At 37.7% G+C, this 27,118-nt stretch overlaps 3 protein-coding genes across 3 annotated transcripts in view; 1 reads left to right on the top strand and 2 right to left on the bottom strand.

The window, feature by feature from the left end:
- Positions 1-4,448: 4,448 nt before the first annotated feature.
- Positions 4,449-7,156, bottom strand: LOC139146002 (mucin-2-like). Its single transcript, XM_070717450.1, has 3 exons — positions 6,970-7,156; positions 4,867-5,735; positions 4,449-4,481 (listed from the first exon to the last, which is right to left on the bottom strand). Exons 1-3 carry the CDS (start codon positions 7,154-7,156, stop codon positions 4,449-4,451), a joined length of 1,089 nt encoding a protein of 362 aa, XP_070573551.1.
- An 11,512-nt stretch (positions 7,157-18,668) lies between these two features.
- Positions 18,669-26,981, bottom strand: LOC139144738 (uncharacterized). Its single transcript, XM_070715466.1, has 5 exons — positions 26,757-26,981; positions 24,219-25,468; positions 23,572-23,649; positions 22,343-22,550; positions 18,669-19,758 (listed from the first exon to the last, which is right to left on the bottom strand). The coding sequence occupies exons 4-5, from the start codon at positions 22,353-22,355 to the stop codon at positions 18,797-18,799; spliced, it is 975 nt and encodes a 324-aa protein (XP_070571567.1). The 5' UTR covers positions 22,356-22,550; positions 23,572-23,649; positions 24,219-25,468; positions 26,757-26,981; the 3' UTR covers positions 18,669-18,796.
- Positions 26,345-27,118, top strand: part of LOC139144736 (histone deacetylase 6-like) — a 37,175-nt gene continuing 36,401 nt past the window's right edge. The window contains exon 1 of the mRNA XM_070715460.1: positions 26,345-26,499. The gene's annotated coding sequence lies outside the window, so the exon portion shown is untranslated. The remainder of the gene's footprint in view (positions 26,500-27,118) is intronic.

Below are 27,118 nucleotides of genomic sequence, written 5' to 3'. Positions count from 1 at the left end.
CAAAAGTATACAAAACAGAATACGAACATGTCTTTATTCTGTCCGAACAGGTGATAACAAGAAGAAAAGAGCACTTTTGTTCACAAAAATAAAATTTTCAAGTTGACCAAGAGAAATAAGTGTCATGATATGTTCACGATATAAGTTTATAACACTTTGAGTACTGAGAAAAATAGCTCAATTTTCTTTTAAATATGGTGTTATATGAAGTGTTAAAGATTTTCTCTAGATTTATAAATCTATTATGATCACCGCATTTTCTCCTCCATTTTTTATTTCGTTCAAATATTAATACCATTTTACTCGTAAAAGAACTTGATGTCATAATTTTGCAAAATCAGCTGCTTGGCTGCCCCCGATACCCCTTTAGGCCAGAGATTTAAAAAAAATATTTGTTCATCTGATTTTTGGACCAAGGTTCAGGAGCGGTGAGTCATTTTTTTAATTCTTTTATTTTTTAGGCCAAAGGTAGCCGCGGTTTCTCGGACTTTTTCAGAAATATCTCAGACAAGATACACTGATACCGGTTATTGAATTCAACGCTATATTTCTCAACAATAGCATGGGGAATGCTGACGATCAAATTTATAGTCATGGTGTACTAACCTTGTCAAAACGGAGAAATTTCGGCCCAAAATTGATCCAGATAGTATGAAGCTCAGTGCAGACACGTCGGAAGTCTCATTCAGAATCACGAAACCCAGACGAAGTGTAGGGCGCCGCCAGCGAAGGTACTAAAGTATTTGCAATGCAGAAGTATGAATTTGCCGGAAAAAAATCCAAATCGGGCAAAGTAGAAGCGGCGATTCCCATGAACAATTTATTTTTCCTTTCTGGCCTTTCTATCTTATATCCTCTACCATAATAGCTCTACTCCACAGGCGGGGGATTCGTGGATGATATTGTTAAAAATGAGTGAAGACTCAATAATTTGATGGACATAAACATGTCTTTTGGAGTTTTCTACATATCTAATTAGTAACGAATGCTTTTTAACTATCTCAATGAAAAATCGTAAGAACTAATGTTCGGAAGCAAAACTTTATTTAAGTAGGTCAAGTAACGAGCCTACACTAATTTTAAAATCGTTGGTACACATCACAGAAGTTCACATAAATAACAAAGTTGGCTTTAATGGCAGGCTTCAATAGCAAAGCACGCACATTCATTGTTTATGTAAATACGTTTTAGACTGAGCTCTTTTATGTCGAGCTTGAAAGATACCAGCAGGTATTCTGAGAAACAACAAGTACCCAGGTTTTAAACTCAATCAATATGTTTACACAGCACTCGCGAAACTTTAAAAATATATTTCGTATCCACAATTTTATTTTTGATAATAGGATACAATACTAGGGAATTCTTATTGAATGAACAATCAATTTCGGGACAATTAACTAATGATAAGGAATAAACACTGCTTTCTTTCATGACGGTCTGTGAAGTAAAGTACGACACCAGTTTTTCACAATAAACCTGTAAAAGGAGATTGCCTCTTACAATGACTGAAACACGACACATGCCAGACGTGGTAAAACCTAGAAACAGTGTTCATTTTACACTATTATTTCTTTTGGCTATTTCATTGAGTGGAAGAGCTACTATACAGTCATTTTTATCCAGGGTTATTGTGGAAAATATGTAAAAACTACAAATCACATAAAAGAGAAAGGGAACTACATGGTTGCATTCCTTTTCATTTATTCTTACGAGCCATATTTGACCTAGTAGTATAATTTAGATGTACTTTCCCTTTTACAAATGAACAAAAAGCGTGACATCAAATTATATCAAATATTTAACGTCTTTAAGTCTTCGAAAACATCTCAGTTGAACAACAAACGTCGGAAAATTATCAGCGTAAAATATCCAAACTATAAATTATCATTTTAAGCGTTATCCTACGGTTATTCCAAGCACGATCTGTTCATTCGTTTTACAAAGTGAGACACGGATTAAAGAGTCAAGCAGTTTGTAAGATTCTCTGCCGATCTTTTGGGCCCGCTTGTAAGAAATGTCTGGTTCCAGCAGCCTACCTTCAAATAATCTAATTTCAAATTCTCAGGGTTTTTTTAGTCCCCACGGACACCGTCCGGGGGGACTTATAGGTTTGGTCATGTCCGTGCGTGCGTCCGTGCGTGCGTGCGTGCGTGCGTGCGTGCGTGTGTTTGTGCGTCCGTCCGTCCGTTCACACAGATATCTCAGAGATGCAAAAAGCGATTTCATTCAAACTTGGTACAAGGATTACTTCATATGTCATACAGATGCACGTCGATTTGTTTTGTGATACGATCCAATATGGCCGTCAGGCGGCCATTTTATTACAATTTTTTCATGTACAGAACCATAACTCAGACATGTTTCAACCAATTTTATTCAAAGTTGGTACAAGGACATTGACCAATGTCATAGATATGCACGTCAATTTTTTTGTGATACGATCCAATATGGCCGCCAGGCGGCCATTTTATTACGATTTTTTCATGTACAGAGCCATAACTCAGACATGTTTCAACCAATTTTAGTCAAAGTTGGTACAAGGACATTGACCAATGTCATAGATATGCACGTCAATTTTTTTTGTGATACGATCCAATATGGCCGCCAGGCGGCCATTTTATTACGATTTTTTCATGTACAGAGCCACAACTCAGACATGTTTCAACCGATTTTATTCAACGTTGGTACAAGGACATTGACCAATTTCATAGATATGCACGTCAATTTTTTTTGTGATACGATCCAATATGGCCGCTAGGCGGCCATTTTATTACAATTTTTTCATATGCAGAGGCATAACTCAGGCATATCTCAACCGATTTTATTCAAAGTTGATACAAGGACATTGACCAATGTCATAGATATGCACGTCAATTTGTTTTGTGATACGATCCAATATGGCTGCTGTGTGGCCATTTTGTTATGATTTTTTCATATACAGAGGCATAACTCAGGCATATCTCAACCGATTTTATTCAAAGTTGGTACAAGGACATTGACCTATGTCATACATATGTACGTCGATTTTTTATGTGATACGATCCAATATGGTCTCTAGGCAGCCATTTTATTACGATGTTTTCATGTACAGAGCCATAACTCAGACATATTTCCACCAGTATCATTCAAAGTTGACATTGACCTATTTCATACATATGCTCGTCAATTTGTTTCACGTCATGTAGCAGTAACATGTCAATTATTGAAGTTTCGTAAGTAGGCTGATATGTCAAGAAATATGTACTGCATCAAATTCATGAAACTTTATACAGATGTTAACCGATGTTAAGCTCACATTGCTTTAACATTGAAAAAGACATTTATCAGTGTCATTTTAATTAATTTGTAATTGCATAAGTAATGAACTTTCCTAATTAGGGTGATATAGCCAAATTAATACAATGTCAAATGTGATGAAACTTGATACAGATGTTGATCTCATAGTGTTGTAAATACTGCATCAAACTTTATGAAATATGGTACCAGTGATAATCTGTTAAGTGTTAGAATTGTATGCAAAAATGTTTTGCAACATCCTGTTGATTAATTCCTAGTTGACTCATTTATGAACTTTAGGATGGTGGCCTACATTGGTTTTATGTTTTCATCACCATGGAACTCATTCTTGGCCATTGAGCGCCATCTGTATCAAAGTATTTTTATCACAGACCTAACTAATGAAGAGGACTCTATCCTCTCTGAGGACATGTAATCAAAGTACCCATTATTAACAAGTGGGGACTGTGTCATCAACGATGACTTGTTATAATTGTACTGGGATATTGTACACACGATACAAAGAAGGCTAGAGGGCTAAATTTAATTTTTGATTAGTGCACTGTCAGGTTACTGTCATTGTACCGCTTGTATAGATGACTGAACTGCCTGAAAATCGCCAGGTAATATGCAAAATGGAGCCGTAAAATACATTCATTCTTGAACGGTTAGTATTTGGAAATCGAGTGACTTGCATAAAGCTCTTGGGGACAGATATTCGGACTCTCAAATTTTTACAATTCTTTTCTGATATACCACTCTAGGGGATCACTGTAAAGTTATTGCGGTTAGAACAATTTCACGGTCTTACTTTTTAGAACTTCGAAAATTTTATTTTTCCCATAGAGTTAACACAGGCATGGTGGCCATTTTGAATTGAAAATATCGGTGAATGTTAGGTAATTTATTTCTCTAGTACTAATTTTGGCAGGTGACCCCTGATTTTATTCTTGACTTGGAAAAAGAATGGTTGGAAGTTTAATGGAAGAAAGTTTGAGTAAAAGTTAATAAGTCGAGTCTTCCACTTTCTAGGCTCTAACTACAATTTGTCAAATTCGCGTTGCAATTGTTCAGCCTAAAGTTTAGCATAAATACTAGTTTGCATAGAATCCTTGCAGTCTGGTAGATTTTTACAAACATTTTAATAAAATTTAATATAATTCTCAGCAGATTTAATCACTCATCATGGACATAGGAATGTAAAACTACAGAGTTGAAAAAAATGAGCGACAAGACATATGATAGTAAACCTCAAATGAAAGAAACATTTAATTGAACATAATTCACAAATATGCATTAAATAATCTTTTCAGGACACATTTTTTTACGTTTTTTCTTTTCATTCTTTCTTCGACTTTGTGCAAATAAACAAATGTCTAAAATTACTATGGTAACAGCGATAAGAGACAAAATTGCTGTAAATAAGTAAATGGGTAAAAATCGATACAGCTGATGGTGCTTTTTCGAAATAACGCTATCCTTGTTCAGTTGAAGGGTTGAGAGGCTTTGTAAAGGCTGTGTTGTGTGTACAAAAGTCGATTTTGTTGTTGTTTCTTGATCCGTTCTCAGTTCGTAGACGGTGGATGATACCATTGTCCGTGAGGGTTGTGTTGTAGTTGTGTCAGATCTCAGCAGAGGGCCATCTGACGTTATAGCTGATACATCGGTGAGAGGCTGTCCACTTGTTATCAGAAAAAATGTTGTCGACGTCGAATCTGTCGTCAAATCTGTCGTCAAATCTGTTGTCGGATCTGTCGTCGGATCAGTTGCTTGAACTGTAGCCAGATTTGTCGACGGATCTGTCGTCAGAGCTGTTGTCACATCCGTAATCGGATCAGTTGTCGGATTTGTTGTCAGACCTGTCGTCGCATCAGTCGTTGTAATTGTTGTGGCAATTGTTGTCAGATATGTCGTCGGATTTGTCGTCGGATTTGTTGTAAGAATTGTTGGCGAATATGTCGTCAGATCTATCGTTGTACCAGTCATTGGAACTGTTGTCAGATCTGTCGTTGGATTTGTTGTGAGAATTATCAGATCTGTCGTTGCATCAGTCGTTGGAAGTGTTGTCAGATCTGTCGTCGGTTCTATCGTTGGAATTGTTGTCAGAATTGTTGTTAGATCTGTCGTAGGAACTGTCGTCGGATCTGTCGTTGGAATTGTCAGATCTGTCGTAGGATCAGTTGATGGAACTGTTGTCAGATCTGTCGTCGGATCTGTCGTCGGATCTGTTGTGAGAATTGTCAGACCTGTTGTCGGATCTGAAGTAGGAATTGTTGTCAGATCTGACGTCGGATCTATCGTTGGAATTGTTGTCAGATCTGTTGTCGCATCAGTCGTTGGAAATGTCAGAATTCTTGTTAGATGTGTCGTCATATCAGTCGTCGGGTTTGTCGTCTGATCTGATATCCACGTTGTTGCAACCAAATCGGTTGTTTGGTCCACTCCAGTAGTTGCTACGTCTAAATAGAAAATATATTATTTGAGTTATGCTTTTATTTATAAACAATCTTATTAAAACTACATGGAGGGATTTCGACATTTCTACCAATGTTTGTTTTTTACAGTCCTTGTTAGGTGTTATTGTTGGTATCAGATTGAGAGAGGTAACCAGCAGGAAAACTACAGTCGAGAAGTCACCATAAGCTGACAAATCAACGGTCGGACAGCATCTTTCCGATAAAAATATTTGAAACGGTATGGATCAATATTTTCGGACCGATTTATCGAAGTTAGTTTTATCGGTTATTCTTAAAGGTGGGGGACTCGATCCCCGGTATCAAGTATGTTCTAGTCTGTAAGAGGAATAATGAGCTGCCGTAGCCTTTTCTTCTCCAGTAGGTCAGTTTCCCTACAATACAATCTGGCACCTCACACAGGCCTTTAAAATGTGTTTATTCTGCAAAACAATTTTGCAGCATGCAATAAAATTTCTCACATCTCCGGATGTTATGTCAATAAAAATCAACAGCTGTACACCCCCAGTTCCCAAACACAATATTGTAAGAAATAAAATGTAGAAAATAAAATTTTATAAAAGTTGAAATGTTCAATGAGCTTGCACATACATACATACATACATACATACATACATACATACATACATACATACATACATACATACATACATACATACATACATACATACATACATACATACATACATACATACATACATACATACATACATACATACATACATACATACATACATACGTACATACGTACATACATACATACATACATACATACATACATACATACATCATACATACATACATACATACATACATACATACATACATACATACATACATACATACATACATACATACATACATACATACAGACAGACAGACAGACAGACAGACAGACAGACAGACAGACAGACAGATAGAGACAATTCGATGTGAGTCCTCGACAGAAAAACTAAAATGATGAAAATGTTGTTGCTGTTGTTGTTGTCGATGATGATGATGATGATGATGATGATGATGATGATGTTTTTGTTGTTGTAGTATGTTTTAATGGTGCTACTACTTTTATTATCAATGTTATTGTGTTGCCGCAATCACAACTCTAAAATATAGAACATACCTGGAAGCTTACAAATGAATGGCAACGCAAGTGTTGAACAATGAACTGCAACCCACTGGCATGCCAAAACTTGTGACATCGCCACACAGCGGTGTGTACTTGGTTGCCCCGGTGCCCAGTTCGTGTACCCGGTAGTGGAAAGAAGTCTGCTGTCCCTCCACTCGTAAGCCCCAGTGCCCAAACTGTCGTACAAACCAATCCAGATATTTTGACTCGGAGGTACAAGCCCGGCCAGAAATGTCTGATCTGCAGCTTTCTCTACGATGGGAAAGTCACCTGACGCCATCAAGCACATAATTCGGGCGTTAAAATATGTGCTAGCCGTCGGGAAAACCTGGTAGCAATGTTCTTCGTACGCTGTTTGACCGACAGGACAAGCTGAAACAAAAGATAATAAACCGACGGTGATGTTCTTAATTCTTGTCATCCGTAGTACATGTATGTCCAGTCGATAAGACTGTGAAGCTATGATTATCAAGCTGAAATCAATGTCGCCTGTATGCCAGATTTGATTCTCTACTAGTTTTCCCGACCATGGCCTGAAACATTTCAGACCAAACCTGAATTTTCTTAACTGTACCACATCAAACTGCGGTATGTTTTGTTTTTGGAATAAAAATAAAGAGAAATCGGTGTAGAGGACACAATGATAGACTAAATTTCGTTAAAAACTTTATGAACACTTTGAACAACAATATAAAAGAACAGTTTCCACGACCAATGAAAGATCTGTCACCGTCACATCTACCACTACCGACTTCCAGAATGCCACTGCCTGTACGTGGGATACATGCTACTCATTGTCTCAATCATTTACTTTACTGATAATTTTCTCGGTCAATTTCGCAGATGAGGACGGCGTTGGCATGTTCTGACCACACTTGTCCCTTTCACCGAAATAATTGTCAGAACAGAGATTTGTTTGTATTACATACCCTGTGACCGAAAGTGTTAAAGGGTAATGGAAGATACATATGACGTCAGGGAAAATATCTGCGACTGTCACGTCGAAAAAAAGGCGTTTTGTGAATCATCTAGATCAATGAGCCCGCGTAGATCGAGAAAATAATGGTACAGCATAGAAAATCCTACGGGACGACCATTTGCAAAGAAAGTCAACCTTAAGATTTTCAGATACATACATACATACATACATACATACATACATACATACATACATACATACATACATACATACATACATACATACATACATACATACATACATACTTTATGTTAAAGCAATTCATACAAATACGCCTCTCTTGATGTACTGATAGCATTCGAGTGTATTAAAGGATGAGCGGGTCTTTTTACGCTTAAAATTCACTAAATCCTAATTTGATAACGTTCCCACAAGATTACTAAGCTTATGTACCTACCTGTGCTAGAGAACACCAGAGACATAAACGTAGAGATAGCAAGACATTTACAAACCATTGGAAAGTCAAATACCGTAGAATAGACGTATATATTTCTATCCATTGTAGACTGGCAATCTGACTAATCCTATGGCATTGAAAATAGTGTTCATATTATTCAGATTCAAAATCGTGTAACCTTGAGCTATGATCATGTAACTATGACACCATGAGATTTATTGATCCCTTGAATCTTCAGGTACGGATAAGGATCAGTCCATTCGGTAAGGGGTGTAATATCTACTAAGGGTCGGCATAGTAAGACTAAATACATGGGTCATCAATCGTAACATTTGATAATACGATAATAAAGTTTGACTATTTTTCTCTCTTTGGCCTTTCTAACTTGTCAGATTATGTGCTTTATTTATCACATTTCATTTATATAGAATGACCGCGATTAGAATGATTTGTTATCAAATTTCATTGAAATCAGGCCACTTTCAAAGCAAAAGATGGGGGACACATGGCAGCGCTCATTAAATGCACATTTTAGTAATTTTTGTTAATTATATATTTTCTTTCCCCAGAAATTCGGAGAAGCTTCGTTGGTAGTCCTTCACCTGATTTGAACTTAAATCAGCTTCTCGGCATGAATCATGTTGATTTCTAAAATTAGGTTTGTAAACTTTTAATTGGTTTTAATTGCTGTATCGCAATATTCTACTACTGACAATACAACATCGATCGTCTCGAAAAAAATCTCTGACATTATTTCTAACATATAAAGCATACTCATTATCGACTTTTACGCCGGAAAAAACGAAGGCAAGCTCGTTTTCAATCATGAGGCGTAGATGTGGTTATTTGTCGTCAAGGCACGGTCCCTTTTGTGGAAGGACCGTGGTCAAGGTAACCTAAAATCCTTAAAACGTTTCAAAGAAGTGGTTTTGTTCTTGTGCAAAATGACCAGCCACTGAATGTAATTAGACTTCGTTCAAGTCGGTGAATTGTTAAAAGATAAAACCATTTGCAAATGTTTCTCTTGAGATTCATCTCATACAAACAAAACAGAAATTTGGCAGTCTAGGTAAGCTTTTCCTAGTTACCGGACGTCTCGTACCTTGAGTTTGTTTCTGCTTGCGATTTCGGGTGACACGTTCCAGTATCGCGTTCACCTCACTCATCGCGGTCACCCAACTCACACGTTTCATCTGAAAAGCAGAACACAAATCATTGCGTCTATTCCAATCACAGGCTTACAAATCACAGACTTGAACCAAGTCTATTACTTACTGTGCAATTTGTGCAAACCTTAAATGTGCCTCGAGCGATTGCTCACTTCGTTTACGTAGTTAAAGCTAACACGGGGTGTCAGATAAAACGTTGGGCAAGGAGAGAGGACGTATAAGCCTTTGTAGGACTTAAATCAAAAGCAGGAAAATCAATATAATGTGAATCATGGATAAACATTTACGAGAGAGAAAAACATACAAAATAAATCGTCTGAAAATATCTATTTTAAATTAGCTTTCATATCAGCTTTCATATATATCCTCTATATTTTCCACTGTTATTTTGATCAACATTGGAATTCTGAATTGACAACAAGCTTACATTGCTTAGCTTTACATTATGTTGTATATCAATGGACCCCCCACCCTAGTATAACACAGTCACCCGAGAATCGCCAGAATTATTTGGTAAGACGTGACATCAATCATGCACGTAGGTGACGTGTTCTGAATTCAAATTATACTGCAGCATAAAGTAGAAGCTCGCTGTCAAATTGTTAGTAAAGGGAAAGTATGATGAGTACAAAGTTACGCTGTATCGGGCAAGATATTTTGTATATTCTGGCAAGGCTATCCGAGCCGGTCCTACGGCTATAAATCTATCGTTAGAATCCTTTAAGTCTTAAAATTACGGCATAGAAAGCGAAGCTGAATCCCGTCTCATTGTCTATTATTACAGTGTTTTGAAATTTAAGAGTATATAATCATGCGTTTAATTGAAGTGCGTCTCTATACCAGACGTCGAACCTTTGATTTCATTATTGACCATATTAGAAATATAGGAGATCGTTCAGTAGGCTTTATCATTTTGATTTGCAGGTCACCTATTATGCGAATGAGAAATTCGCCAAACTTCTTGGTCGCTTTTCGTTTATTTCACTTTAAATCAGCTTCTTGACATAACCTTATATGCCCGAACTCAGGACTTTGATAAGTGACATATTGCCTAATTCGCAATCTTTAATCGCAGAACTGACGGCACATTATCGATTGCCGTCAAAATGAAATAAAAAAATATTCTTGCCGAGAATCCTGTATACAAAGTGCTCAAGATATCGATTTTACGACGGAAAAACGAAAGAGAATTCTTGTTCAACCATAAAGTAGAATGCATCATGACGAGCATTATGTTAACTTTTGTGATTGTTTGTCGTCAAGGCAACCACAAATACCGCCGACGTCCCAATTAAAAATTTGTCAATCACTCCAATTGAATATTACATTGAAAATGTTGACTATGAAAATATCTGCGTAGTCGTTAATCTGGTTGAAACGATGGTGGCGTCTCATAATGAGAGATCCTGTACTGCGCTGTGGCATCGTAATCAACACTCAGATTTGTCTTTCAATATTGGTACTTACATTTGTTTCGCCTATATATGGTTTCGCCCTGATCGCATTCGATTCGACACACTCATATTCTGATATTTGTTCCTAAATTTGAGTCACCTTTGATTCCGAAAAGAATCGTGAACAAAGTCAGCTACTCATTAAAAGCACATATCGTTCTTCAAGACTCATTGGTTCAGAGAGAAGTTACACCACATGGCTGTCCAATGTTATGACGCGCAGACCTGAAAATAATGGCATAATAATTGAAATTCGATGTCCTTTGCAAATATTCGTCAATGAAATATTTTAAGAGCACGGACTTTGTCGTTTCTCTTTCGTTTTCTTTCTTCAAATTTGTGCATATAGACAACAATTTAAAATTTAAAATTATCATCGTGACAGCGATAAAAGTCAAGATCACTGTAAATAAATATATGGGTAGAAACTGATATTGTAATAGCTGATAGTGTTTTTCTGTTCAATATTCAATGTTCAATATCTGACGTCATCGGTGATGCTGTGGCGTGGTATTGTCCTCTTGTTGTTTGAAAAACGTGGGTTGTCGTAACTGTGCTTGTCATGAAATCCATAGTCATATCGGTAGTTTTTACGATCCGAGGCCTACAATGTTGTACTTTTCAAATCAGCTCTTTGGTCTATCTATTCCATTGAAAATGTTACTTTCTTGACATTGTTATTTCCTGCTATTTGCTAATTTTTACATTTGTGTTGTCAAATTACGTTTTCTAACAAAGTAGGAAAGGCATTTTTGCCAAATTTTCTTATACATGCTAACAGTGAGAGTAAGGTTTTCAGTATATGTAGAGCAAATAATATGCGAAGTATTGTAAGAGTTCCCTATTGTCCTCAGTTGTCTAACATTTATTTATCATCAATCAATTTATTGTAGACGGGAATAAGAAAGCAAAATTTTCCTTTTTCCGGCCTATAGTCATTTGAACAGCTGAAAATCTTTGTGAATATAATTCATTCATCTTAAGCTTGTTGACATACAATATCGGTACTTATAACCAGTTTCAAAATAAGCAATTTTAGTATGGTATAAATGGGGAAACGACGGAACTATAAATTGACTGATGATATATAAATGTCAAATAACAATGTCAAGAAAATAACATTTTCAATGGAATAGATTCAGTTTTTCTTGGTAGAATGGAGTGCAACGTTCGACTCTATATAGTATAACTGCAATGCGACCTTCCTCCAAGGATGTATGTTTCTCACCCAAAACATTAATTAAGTTTATAGCTATGATCTCTCCCAGTAAATCTAAAGATTACAAAATCGTCAAATGACCTGAAAATCTTATGAATATACTTCAAACCATAAAAATTTGAGATAGATCTTGGAAAACATATGGACGTGTGTCTTCCAAAGGCAATTACTTGTATTTCAAAACCTAAAATTTGACAAACAAGGAGGTTAGGTACGTATAAGGCTTCAAAACGAAAATTCGAATTTTAGCCCTGATTACGAACGACGTCGCAGTCTTCGATAGTACCTTTTGGCACATCATCAACGGTTTGTAATGGAGATTGTTTCAACTCATCAAAGGAGACATCACAATCGTGCTAACGGGGAAGTAACTTCTTCACGTCGCTATATTTAACTTTTTTTAGCTTTTCCAACTCGGGGTGACACATATTTTAATTCCCGAATAAGCTTATCGTGTCTGATGGCATCCAGTGGATTTTCTATCATTGAGAGTTAATCGGATCAGGCGTTCCTAAATAAATTAATAGCCCCGAATCAGAGTAACTGGGTTGGTATTTACGATAGCAGTGGCAAAAGTATCTTTAGTGGGTCAAGGGCCGATTACAGCCACTGGATACACAAATTGGGCTGCAGGCCAACCTGGTATAGACCGTTGCGCGGTCATATCAAAAGGAGTAATTATCGCATGGACCACAGTAATTACCCGACGGATCCTGAGCCATTCATCGTAACCTTTCAGAAATTCAAGGTGTGTTCTTTGTTTGATAAAATAACGTACACAATCATCACCATATTCAAAATTAAACCATTATTCAAGAAAGCAAGAAGGACGATGACAACAATGACAACGTGCCTTGAGCTCATTTGAAATCTAAGAGGTAGTTAAAGGTATTGCAGTCTTGTTTTTTTGGAAATCGAAATTGAAAGTATCCCGATAGAGTAAGCGTACAGGGGTTTTGAATCATTTTCAATTTCAAATGCCATTTTACTTGAAGGCACTACAAATACTGCGATAGACCAAAGAGCTGATTTGAAAAGTACAACATTGTAGGCCTCGGATCGTAAAAACTACCGATATGACTATGGCTTTCATGACAAGCACAGTTACGACAACCCACGTTTTTCAAGCAACAAGAGGACAATACCACGCCACAGCATCACCGATGACGTCAGATATTGAACATTGAATATTGAACAGAAGAACACAATCAGCTATTACGATATCAGTTTCTACCCATATATTTATTTACAGTGATCTTGACTTTTATCGCTGTCACGATGATAATTTCTAAATTGTTGTCTATATGCACAAATTTGAAGAAAGAAAACGAAAGAGAAACGACAAAGTCCGTGCTCTTAAAATATTTCATTGACGAATATTTGCAAAGGACATCGACATTCAATAGCCTTGTTCACGGTTACAGGTTTGTTACTAAATATAGCTGTACGCGCGCGACATCGGACACGCAGCTTGAAATGCGGACAAATTTTATCAATGTTGCATGCGTGGCTGTTTTTGCAGCTTTACTCTGAGTCGTGAATATGTTTTTTAGTATTCACTGTTACACTAGCAGTCGCCCACTGAGATGTATTTTCGTCGTTCTTGCATGCGTAATTTTCAAAAGCGTAATCTAAAAATGCGGACAAATATTTATTTTTGCATATTAATGAGAGAACAGTGACGTAAACTGTGAACGGCCCTATTATTATAGAAATAACGGGCGACGCGCTGACCATTAACGTTTATTTGTGGGCAAGGGCGAGAGGAAAGCCAAATTAACGGGCGAGGCTTACCGAGCCCATTAATTTGGCTTTCCTCGAGCCCGCGCCCACAAATAAACGTTAATGGTCAGAGCGGAGTCTGTTATTTCCATTATATTATCAGCGAACCCAAGAAAACCGTCAAAATTTCCGAAAATTTCAGGAGCGAACGACAACTGGGCCCCAGAAACTGAGCATTACGCGACGCACTGTCACGCGCGCTGTAAAACATTGGCAAATCCGGAGATGTTTTCAGAAAAAAGTATCTCAACTTGACCTACAAGTGCTCCATTGTATTTTGTGATTGATTATCATTTACGTTTGAGATGTAAAGTTACGATACTTTCAGTTGTTAATCTTATTATTCATATTACATCAGCTGCGTCACATAGACCCGTACGTCAAGATGTTACTGAAAATCGCCTCTTGTCACATCTAGTCAAATTCCAGCAGTAATGAGGAATTCACAATGGTTACTCGCCGACGTAAAAGACGTCAGGCCGCTTCGTTGGGTACTGCCAAAACTGATGAGTCGTGTAATATCAAAGTGGTGAACGCAAAGTCATCTTTTAAGGTATTTGTTACAAGATTAGCACCCACAACAACAGTTCTTGACATTGAGCTATATGTGAAACGATCACTAAATCTGGTTGTGAAATGTGAGAAATTAAGGACAAAGTTTGACACGTACGCTTCATTTCTAATTGAATGCAATCGTGAATGTGCAGAGGCTGTTCTGAACCCCGCTTCATGGCCTGTGGGCACACTTATTCGCAAATATTATTAACTCATGGTTGATTCGCTACGCATTATCTCATACAACTGCCGTGGCCTTAAGTCTTCTCTCCATACAATTACGGATATTTGTAAAAACAGTGACATTTGCCTTATTCAAGAACACTGGCTGACGAAAAGTGAGCTTAATCTATTATCTCACATTAGTGATGATTTCTATGCCATCGGAGAAACTGCCATGGATGAAGAAGCCGGTTTGCGTCTTGGACGTCCGTACGGTGGAGTTGCTATACTATGGCGTAAGACTCTTACTTCTGTTAACATAAAAAATCTTAGTGACAGTCGCATGATTGGTATCGAAATTGCTCATTCAGAGGGTATGCTTTCAATTTTTAATGTGTATATGCCTACAGCTTGCAGTGATAATTATCATTTATTTGTGGAATATCTTGCAAAAATTCAAAGTTGTATCGATGAATCGCCTTCCAATAGTGTGCTAGTTATTGGTGATTGGAATGCTGACATCCACTCAGAATTTGGCAATGAACTTGAATCTTTTTGTGATTCTAACGATCTATATATGTTCAGATATCAAGTTATTAGGTATAAATAAGTCCAACTTTACATTTTATAGTGAGGCGCATCATACAACGTCTTGGCTGGATCATTGTATTTCTACTCCAAATGCTCATAATTGTATTCAAGATATTAAAATTCTTCATAACTATTTGGGTTTTGACCATTTTCCAATTTGTGTGAACTGTAATCTTGACTGTCTTCAAAAGTACGACTCAACTCCCGTCATTAACACTAGTTGTTCACACATTAACTGGTGCAAGGTGAATCATATTTCAATGCATCGTTATCTCAACAGTTCATGTAATAACCTTAGAGAAATTAACATTGGTAAAGAAGCTTTCATTTGTAGAAATTCTAACTGTAATAACCCTTCTCATTTGCAATCAATTTCAAAACTGTATGATGACATTGTTGAAGCTTTGAAGGATGCTGGTTTGCAAAGCATTCCTTCTAATATCCAGTGTAATAATGGGGCTAAATCAATTCCAGGTTGGAATCAACATGTTAAAGATTATCATGCCATTGCTCGTGATGCTTTCCTGTTGTGGCGGGACTCTGGCAGTCCCAGACAAGGTCCGATTTTTGATCTCATGAGGACATCACGAGCTAAGTTTAAGTATGTTTTTAAGATCTGTAAAAAGAGTGAGTCTCAAATGAGAGCAAACGCCTTAGCGGACAACCTCTGTAACAATAATAACAAGGAGTTTTGGAAGCGTGTTAATAGTAAAAAGAAGTCACCTCTATCATCAACCATTGATGGCTGTAATGGGCAACATGACATTGTAAATTTGTGGCGTGACCATTTTGCAAGTCTGCTTTCCTCTGTCACCAACAACAGTAATGAGTGTTTTGTGAAAGATACTATATCGATTGTCTCATTCGATGAGAATATGATTGTCACTCCAACTGCCATTAGAAATTCCATTGCAAAATTGGCCAGTGGTAAATCTGCTGGTTCAGATGGCATTACAGCTGAGCATTTAAAGTTTGCGCATGCATGCACGCCTGCATGTTCTTCTCTCAGTGATGTTTACTGCAGCGCATATTCATGGTTACTTGCCATCTCGCATGATGGACACCACCTTGGTTCCACTTGTAAAGAATAAAAATGTTGATGTTACTAATTCTGGGAATTATCGCCCTATTGCTATTGCCACTGCCATTTCTAAGATGTATGAATTATTCATTCTTGATAAGTGTGATAGTCTACTCTACACAAGTGATCATCAATTTGGTTTTAAAGAAAGTCACTCAACTGATATGTGTGTTTTTTTAGTAAAAGAAATAATTGATTTTTATAAGCGTCATAATACCCCTGTTTTCCTTTGTTTTCTTGATGCGACAAAAACCTTCGATAAAGTGAACCATTGGACACTATTTCGCAAATTGATTGATTGAGGTATTCCGAATTTTATAGTTCGTATGTTGGTTTATTGGTATAGGCATCAAGACTTTGCTGTAAGATGGGGTTCAGTTTTATCTAAACAGTTTAAAACATGTAATGGTGTGAGACAGGGAGGTATACTTTCTCCGCGTCTTTTTTCAGTTTATGTTGATAAACTTAGTCAATTACTTGTAAATAAAAATATCGGCTGCTTCCTCGGTGGAAAGTGCATGAATCACCTGTTATATGCTGATGACATAGTACTGATTTGTCCAAGTGTAAAGGGTATCAATAACCTCTTGAATATTTGTACTCAATATGCTCATGACCATGATATTGTCTTTAATGCTTTGAAATCTAAGTGTCTTGCCATTTTGCCTAATATGCTAAATATTTGTAAGATTCCGCATACTTGTATGACAAAGAGCTTTCTTTTGTAGATAAGCATTCTTATCTTGGTGTCATTTTCAACTGCAACGGCGATGATAATGATGATATTAAGCGTCAAATGAGGTTGTTTTATGCCAGAGCAAACATGTTAATCCGTGAGTTTTGGAACTGTTCGTACTCTGTCAAAACGAGACTTTTTATAACATATTGTACTTCTATGTATTGCTCACATCTTTGGAGTAAGTTCACAAATCAGTGTATCAATAATGTTCGCGTTGCTTATAACAACGGTTTTAGAATCTTGTTCGGTATTGACAGAAGATTAAATATCTCGAACACTTTTGTCCAGAGCAACATTTTGACTTTTGAAAGTAAACAGCGCACTTTACGCTCGAAATTTTATATGAGGTTGATGAATAGTGACAATTCTCTTATTAGTGCTGCTATCAATACATATATTATGTGTGGTAGCCTGTTCTGGAAAAGACTGTTTTCTGACTGCTTTTAAAGTTTTCTCTGTCTGATAGTTTTAATTTCCATCATGAATTAGTTTGTTGTTTTTTTTATAGTTTGTGTCCCCCCTTTTTTTCTGTACATTTTTGGTGTATGAGCTGGCTCTCGAAATAAATAAATAAATAAAAAATAAAAATATTCACGGGCATGTAAACAAACCATTACTGTGTATTTGTGGTCAGTCACGTGGTTCAGCTCGACCAATCGAAATGCGACGGGCAGCGCATGGTAATATAATATGCCATTATTTTCAGGTCTCCACGTCGTAACATTGGACAGCCATGTCGTGTTACATCTTGCTGAACCAGTGAGTCTTGAATAAAGATATATGCTTTTAATGAGTAGCTGACTTTGTTCACGATTCTTTTCGGAATCAAGGGTGACTCAAATAATGAACGTACACCTTTGGATATCGACAAAATGGAGTTTTCTGAGGGGTCATCAAGCAACTACTTTCCCTAAACCTCACACCAATGATTCTAATATTGTAAAACGTTATCAGTGTCCAGAAACCCTAGCTATTGGCGCGGAACATAGCATTTTCAATATCCTTCATGTACATATGCAGCACACAGAATACAGTCGTGTAGGCCAATATCACCGATAATTGTGACTTATATCTTTAATGAAAAACACACAGAATTATTTTTGAAATCTAAGACCAATGAAAGTACGTGCCATCTTTCAAAGACACTTTCGTTGCCTTTATTTACTTGTATGTATTTCTATCATGAAAACGATTGTAAAATAATTCAGAGACGCGTATCAGGTCCAAATAAGGACACAATCATCCGTAGGATCCGGTCACGTGGAAGCATTCAAGTCGAGACCATAACATGTGTAAGTTGTTATATTGAAGCAAGTAGAGGAAATGAAAGTCGTTAATAAAATATTGCCATTTCCAATGGACTTCAGTAAACTAAAATTTGCACATTGATAACTGCTTATCGGATTGATCATTTGATTGCTGATCAAACTACCAACATTACGGAGACTGTGATGTTGTTGGAAGGAAAGGAGAGGTCCTTGCAATCTATTAATCTCTTTGTAATGATATAGCATCTAGGATATCCGTTGTAAACAGTCAATGTTGTCGTTCTCAATTTAGTATGGTAACGATCAATATATTCACTTTAAACCCCAAAGGACCCGGGCCGATAATCCGTAGCACATATAAAAAGGAACCGTATTTATCACGCTATTGTTCTTGTATTGGTCTAGATTTTATTCATATGTCAAAAACATTTTCAACCCCAACATTATTCGTGTGATTAATATGAAATGTCATTATATGTAATGCTATATGCGAATATCCAAATACTTGTTTTGAATTTTACAAATTACAAAGCCGATGATAAATATTCTTTTCTTCTTCTCACATTTCCTGGTTTCTTTTTACGAGGCTTATTTTGTGTGCATAGCAAGATAATGTCCAGTACAACCACCACCACCGTAACTGTAACAAGAATTGTCGTCATCATAGAAAATGGTAAATTTCGCCTAATCGAATCACTACATTTTTCTTTTGTCTCTTCAATTTGATCAGGGGAGACTGCAGTGGTCGGCTGTGTGATAATTGCTAATAGCCATGCCATGGGGGCGCTTGCGGATGGCTGTGTTGAGATTTCTTTGGATGGAGTTGTGGCTGATTTTGTCGAGATCGATGAGGGCGCTGTTGTCGGAGGCTGTGGCAAGATAGCTGTGGAGGGTGATGATGAAACTGTGATAGTTGTTGCAGGCGGTGTCGATATAACTGATGATATCGCTGTGGTGTTTATAGTTGGCTGTGTCAAGATTGCTGAGGGTATTGTCGAGGTTATTTCACGCAGTGTCGAGATTGCTGAGGGTACTGTACTGCTTGTTGTGATTGGCTCTGTCGAGATTGCTGCAGGTGGGGTTGTGGCTGGCGTTGTTTTCGCAGGCTGTGTCAGGACAGGATCATCTGTAGAGGTTGGTGAGAACACTGTCATGGTTGTTGTTGCCGACTGTGTCGAGATTGCTGAGGACGCTGTTGTGGTTGTTGATTGTGGCAGTGTCGAGATTATTGCAGGTGCTGTTGTTGTACTCTTTGATTGTGACGAGATCGTGGCGGACGTCGTCGCTGGCTGTGTAAAGACAGGATCAGCTCTCGAGATTGCTGAGGACACTGTCGTAGTTGTTGTTGAGGGCTGTGTTGAGGTTGTTGAGGGCGCTGTTGCACTAGTGGGTCCGGTGGTTGAGACCGTTAACAGTGTGTTTGTGGTTACTTCCACAGCAGTCATAAGTTGTGATGACGTCGTTGAATGTGGGGTTGTTGCAGGACCTATTGAAGGAATGACGGACAAATTTTCAGTTAAATCAACTTTCCGAACTAAGCATTGACGTGATGATACGATAGTTGAAAAAAAAATTCATGACACAAAAAATAAACAAATTTAAGGGCTTACTCGATGACTGTGTGCTTATAAAGCTGTGATAATGTTGACGATTTTAATCGTACAATAAATGCCACAATACCTTCATTTGACAAGAAGTAATGGCACTATACAGAACCTATATTTTGTGTTATATATCAAACGGTACTAATTTGACTCCTTATGTTGGGGACCGGTCAGTTTCTTCGGCGGGGGGTGGGGGTGGGGTGGGGGTGGATTCATGGGAATCACCCTGTTTTTGACTAAGGGGGTCATCATGTTCTTGAAATGCTCAAAGGGGGGCGGGGTTCAAGGGCTCATAATTGTCTAAAATACGTCGTACCAGCCACGAATTTCATCATCCAGTTCCATTTGTTTTATTATGTAGGCCTAATTTTGATATGGTATATTTCATCTCATCCTTGTAAAGTTTGTTATTCTTTTAATTCTTTGTTTTGCATATATATTACTTTTTGTTTAACCGTTTATCCTTTGTCTTCTTTGTCTTGAGGGGGTCATTCTGTTTTCGAAAGTTGGAATAGGGGGTCAGCCACATTTTGACGTGAGCAAAAAAGGCAAAAAATAATCCACCCGTCCCCCGGCCGAAGAAACTGACCAGTCCCTTATAACTTGTGTTTTAGTTATTCACATCTTACCCCATTTTACATGTTAGGGATATCACTCTGGGTTCGACCATATATATTTAGGCTTAGAGCGTTCTGTAACTGTGTCCTACTCAAAGTTTACGACTAAAATGAGGCAAGCATGACTCGAGCGTCGATGTGCCTTCCTCTGCCCACATGCTTTCAACCAAATAGAAATCGTCTCCAAAATTTCTAAATAATCAGGTGCCCAACACTCTATCACACTATTGAAATGACATTGAATAAGGGACATTTTTAAGTTTATTCTATTCAATCATGGCTTCCTCCAAATATTCTTTCAATAAGGTCATTGCAACAAAAAGCAGCCCACGCTGCTCTGAACTTCAAGGTAGTATGTGCCTGGAAAGTGAAAGACTGAAAGTTTTACTGAAACTATCCTGGGAAACTTCCCGCCATCCTCTTCCAAAATCACTAATAAACCAGGAGCAACGGTGCAAACCTGGTTACTCTGGAAACAAATTACCTTGAATTTATCGATATTTGACATTCAAACATGTATTTTCTAGGTCTCCCTTTCCACCCAACCGCTATATCCCCTCCAAAGATGTTTCTGAGCGCAGCCTAAATCAGACAGAGTGGTGGTGATTGTATAGAGTTAGAATGGTAACTGGAGGAGACTGGACTTGTGGAGGGGGGGGGGTTCAAGAGCGGGTCAAGGGCGAGTCAATTGTCTGATTACAGTCGAAGAAAAACGTTTTCGAATTATCAAAGATTAACTGCATCGAATGTCTGTCTTTAATAACAATAACATTGCGAGCTAGCAACAGCTTTGATCAAATGTCTGTACTGAATTATGGCGAAGCCAATGCACCAAACATTGAAACAATGCCCGTATTAAGCCAAAGTGGCGTAATACAAAGCGAGAAACCATAGTTTTACTTTTAATAGTTTATAAAAAGTAGCACAAATGCCAATACAAAATATCGGCAACCTGGTCATTAAAATTTCTGAATATTGTAGAGTCTTTTCAAATTTAACTTCAGGGATATTTGCATTCATAATAACTCAGAGTCTATTAAACATTAACACGACATAGTATCAGAAAGAGAGAAAATGGTTACCTAGAGACAATCGATAATCGCGTGTTAAGATTTCATAAAACTGAGTAGAAATAGCAAGTCAAACTTCATTGTAGAACTAAATTGAAAGCAACCATGGCAACCTAGGAAGTCATGGTGCGTCTGTAACGTAAAAACATACTGCAGAGACGAGTCGGCACAATACATTATGTGAATAGCTGGATTCCGGCATACAATGCGTATTTCAAACAGGACAATAGCTTAAAAAACTTTACTGCAACCAATGTTACCATGACTTTGATTGAAGGAAAGCACCCATTACGTTTGTCGATTGGCGGAATAATGCCATGTTTTTCTCAACGTCAGCTTGTTATATTTCGCTTCCCCTTCTTGGCGGATTTTATCTGCACTTTGACACAATTTCTCACAATATAAATAGTACCTTAGGTATAGAAGTGAAATCAATTTTTTAAATGAAAGTGGATCTGAACTTACCTAAAATACAAATAAAATTAACACAATACAGCCACAAATCATATTCACTGAAGCAACAGCACTTTCTTTGACTAATACCTTTAAAACGATCACGTGATTTATGTACACAACTGATCGAGTGATGTATTCACACGCAGAAAAACGAAAGTAAAGACAGTTTACCTGGATATCTACAAATACGGTCAGCTTTTACGGAGCACGATACTGTGTCCCATTTATACCCAGCACTCCTTTTCAAAATTACACACGGATGATAGGGACCTGGTGTCCAATCTGTGAATCCTGAAGAAGTCAAGGACGTTCCATCGACCCACCTGTACACTCCATCGCCGGCTAAATCGTCGAGTCCGAGCCAATAATCCTTCGTTAGGTCCACTATACTAATCAGAAAGTCCTTGTCGGCTTGTGTTTTAATTATCGGCAGATCACCTCCATCAGCTAGACACGCAGTTCTGGCCTCTCCGTGTTTGTCTCGCACGTTTGTGAATACCTCGTACAGCTCATTCTGATACAGATATTGTTCTGTGTGAAAGAGAGAAGGAAAGAAGAGAAAGCAAACCTTTTCTTAGTACATCTACCTTTGGCGAGAACAAACAAAGCAGAATAAAAGCCAGACAAAAACGGAAGCTTCAACTTTTCTCTGAACCCTTTAACGATAACCAATATTGTCAAAATTTCATTGTAAATTCGGGAAGTGGGTCTTGTAGTTGTGGATATTGTCCTTATACTTTTGAAATGCTGTCACGTTTAAACCTTGCAAGCTAATGTGTTTGCGGCTGTCTTTTAAGCTTATTGATTTTTGAACCTCCAGGCGACGTACTCTCCGGGTGTCTTTCTTCGAAGTTAATCACTCGCGACATCAATACATTAATCCTTAATCCAAAGTGACGCCTTGAACCATGTCTTAGACTTTCGCCAGGAAGACATTTCAAATTTAAAAGTAACACGTGAATATGTGATACATATGCATTAATATTTATCTTCTGTCCAGAAAGCTCTTTCCACTCAGTTTCACTTAATTGACAACGAAACCAAAAAACAATCCAGCTATGCAGAAATGTTCCTTTATATTTCGGTAATAACATCAAAACTTGTTGACTTGGAAAAAACAACATCTGCACAGCTTAATTTTGATATTCATGCCATGAAAATTACATATGAACGTTTAACTCTACGTATTTGATTGATGTCATATTTACAGATAATAGGTTTGTATATTTCTAATCGTTGTGATCACAAACTTTTTATTGATGCCTCAAAATAATTCAAGAAAGAAGCCTAGGCGAATTTCTACGATTTGTTGTTATTTTGTATGCAGTCACCTTCTAATTTAATTCATCGTAAATCTTTCATTTTAGGAGGGTCTATGTCATTCTTGGATATGCAGTATGATTTCTACGAAAGCTACTGCCAATAATTGTGATGGTCATACTTTAAAGAGATACAAAACACAGAAAAATTAGTCTCTACCAGAAAACCAGCTCAGAAATGATAATGATACTCAAACAAAGGCAACATTTTCCTTTCGGTAAGTGTTACTTACGTTGTAGAGTCATGACGTAGAGATAGCAAAGTATGGTGAAAACTTGACATGTTCTAATCAGCAAAGAACCAGTCATCTCTGCTGCCAAAGAAACCACAGTCAACTTGCAATTGTCTTACAATGTTACAGTGTGCGCACACATACCTTATCGTAATATTTTAACCGCAAATGATGTCATTAGGTTTGCTGGTCTGCGCAGAATCCGCACATTCTACATGCCAGGTGTTTGTGTTAATCACTAATATTTAAGTCGGACTGTTTCATTTTTTCTGATAAACACGCACGACAAAAAGTTTTTAAAATAGTTTCTCCTCGCTGTCAACTTTCTTATTGACGAATGATACTGACATCAAAATGCGGCTGACACCCACGTACAACGGATACTGTCTCCTGTCATTTATCGCATTTTCAATGTATAGTATGCTGATATAGGTCATTGTCACACCGGGTCACTTTTAACGTACTTGGAGTCACCACATAATTGTACAATCAGTTAGTCTTGGTAACGTAAATATGACGGATATATTTGAACAGATACCCAAGAGTGTATAGATTGATTAAGCAACAAGAATTTGAATTCCAATAATACTAGAGTAGCAATTGATGCTATGGTGTGTAATGTGGCCGTAGTTTGCTATAGAGCTTACCGTAATACTTCGGTCAGATCAACAAAGTTTCCCATGAATTCAACTCGTCCAACTAGGTCATCATCCGCTTCCAAAGTGAAGTGCTTTCAGCTACCCCTAAGAACCCGCCAATTGAATTAGCAGTTCCTGAGAAGAAGATGAATGTTGAAAGAACACAGAGGATGGAGGACTGAGGACATCCACTTACGGGTATCTGAATAAAGCTCTGCGTCATTGACAGCAGAGCTAAAAATCTCACTTATGAAGCAGTCTGTAAGAAGTGTTGTGCTTTAGGAGCAAAAGTAGTGTGACTTGTAGTAAAAAAGGAAATCACTGTATAGCATTTAACTGATTCTCACTGCATGAAAGAGTAAACACACATGCAAAGAAAAGATATGTAAAGGCATTTTTCCATCAAAAGCCATAATTATAAGCAATACTCAACACCGTCAAACTCTAAGATATGAACTTCTTCACCAATAATGCAACTGACATTATTTAACTGGACATCCCCTGAAAAAGAACTCATAAAAGATGATACAGTTCACATTGGTCAATAGGTGCTTTAATTGAAATATATATTGTGATAAAAAGAAATGTGTTTGAATGAAATCCTATTTGAGATTCACAATGTTTGTGCTTGCAATTCAGTAAGAAGACTCAAAATCACCAACAAAGTATTGCTGTTTTTCTGTATTTCCCTTTGCATGATAAAAACTTCAGGCCATCATATTGACATTTCAGATCTTGTCACATTTGAAGAAAATTACTGGACATATGCGGGTCATGATACACTTTCCTCAGTTCACACATGCCAGAGTAATAGCTCAAGATATGAAAACAATAATAGCTGGCAAATTTTGATAATAAGTGACATTGCATATGCTCAAGTATATTGTCCTTGTGTCTAGGGATTAAAAAGCTATTTAAATTTGTCAGAATTACATCATCCTATCAATTTTACTCCTTTGTATGTATCATTTATATAAAGATGCAATCCCCATTGGGGTTGGACTGATCATACAAGTGTGATAATATGATTTGCATTGCCTAGGTGTAGCTTATAGTGATAGTGACATTGTGTCTCCTGTAAATGTTTCCAGTCCCGGGTTTCCAGTCCCTGTTGTACAAAACTTTTCCCCGCACTTGGCATTTTTCAGCTTCAGACTTTGTTACTGTTACTGCTCTGTAACATATGAAGTGCGTCAATGGCTTCTTCCTCAGCCTCAGTCGGTGGTACTTTTCATCCATGAATGTAGCATGCTTCCTTCCTATGGAAAGGTAAGAAATGAGAAATTTAACTATTTAAAAATTAGAGACATGAGGACACTGAACTTTGATTATATTTGAAACTCTTTAGTACATCTTCAGGATGTCACTTGCTTTAATATGGATTCATACTGCCAGGCATCAAAATTAGTTTTGTTCAATGATAGCCTACACTTGAGTATTAGCCCCTCGCATATGCATTGTCTAATATTCTACCCCGTAATAATCCCTTCCAAAAACCTCCCAAAAGGTAAAATCCATGGCATGACTCTTACAGAGGAACAAGTTTTTAATATACCTTTCAAAGAAAACAATCACACAGACATACTTTGTCAAAGTGAAGCAGTCTGGGGTACTGTCTCAGATTTTTAAGCAGGGGGGAGGGGATTGAAAGAAGGGAAATCACTTGCTGAACTGTCATAGTTTCTATGGAATTTAACTTGAGTACAGTATAGCAAACAAGCTACACTCAGCATCTACGACATCCTAACGGCTGCGATGCGAATAAGAAATTTAAATTCCTTGTCCGCACCGCTGCGGTGGGAATAACGTCTTTCATTGAGAAAAGTCGTCGGTTGAAATTCGAAAAGCCGAAAAAATTCGTCCAAGTTGGGTTAGGGCTACACGACCACCACCCGTAACTTTCACTTGCCTCTTATTAATATCTGGACAAAGGGGCGATACGCAATTTCAGGCATTGACCTGGTGACGTTAGCTTACTTCAAGACCCAAAGAGTGATTTTACGTTTGGCATGTCATAGACACAGTACATGTAGTGGAAAGCGCTACGGTGGTGCCTGTGGTTTCCACTTGCAGCGAATCAGAGAAAACATTCATCGAGCGCCCTCTTGCGAAATAGCTTAGAAAACCCGGAAGCGGACACATTCATCATGATGATCAGATAAACGGCGCGTAGTGTTGATCTGTTCCTGGACTCCCAGCAGCTTGCAGATCTGAAGGTTTACAGCGAGAACGTGTCTGAGTGCTACTGTGGGTTTGACATCTTTTCTCGGTTGTGTGTCATCTTAATCATGTGAGTATACGATTCTGTCCAGTCAGACATAACAAGTTCAATGCACGACTCGACTTCATGTCCCATGTGTAGTGTACTGTGTGTTGTATTGTTGTGTTGAATGAGAACTTTCAAGTTTCAGTGCAGCAGTGCAAGCAAACATCATCGGACATGTTTACACAGAGTGACGTACTAGAAATATTCTTGTGTGTGTATGATCATATCGGAATGCATTCATATTCTTCAAATTTATTGATATACACAGGTTTTATACTTACTGTTAGTAGCGAAGAGGAGAGGCAGAAAAGCGCGGGGGGGGGGGGGGGCTGGTTTGGAGGGTACGGGTCCGGTAGCTTCCTCGATCATTCGCACTGTGGGACAGTGCCATGGAGGGCGGTCGTTAGCATTGCTAAGAGGGTTTATACCACTGTGCTGGTGGGCTTTATATCCCGACCGCTACCCCCATCGATGTTAGGGGCGCCCCTGCAGACGATGCTGAAGTTGTTTTCGTATTCGTTTTCGTTTTCGTATTCGTATTCGTATTGGAGTCACTGACAGAAAATGTTATTTTTAGTCCAGGTTTCAGGTATGAAACGTGCAATATACGATATTTACTGAGGTTTAAATATTGTGATAATTT

The sequence above is a fragment of the Ptychodera flava genome, chromosome 12, assembly GCF_041260155.1.
Source record: "Ptychodera flava strain L36383 chromosome 12, AS_Pfla_20210202, whole genome shotgun sequence".
Taxonomy (NCBI): domain Eukaryota; kingdom Metazoa; phylum Hemichordata; class Enteropneusta; family Ptychoderidae; genus Ptychodera; species Ptychodera flava.
The sequence above is the reverse complement of the archived record's forward strand: the minus strand, read 5'-3'. Positions and strand labels throughout refer to the sequence as shown.

Bases quoted from the DNA above. Each gene is read 5' to 3' on its own strand.
- LOC139146002 (XM_070717450.1), bottom strand. From the start codon at position 7,156: ATGGCGTCAGGTGACTTTCCCATCGTAGAGAAAGCTGCAGATCAGACA. The intron at 5,736-6,969 runs GTACACACCGCT...TTTTCTATTTAG, and splicing joins CTGGGCACCGGGGCAACCAA to ACGTAGCAACTACTGGAGTG. The intron at 4,482-4,866 runs GTATCATCCACC...TCAACTCTGTAG, and splicing joins CACAACCCTCACGGACAATG to TTTTACATTCCTATGTCCAT.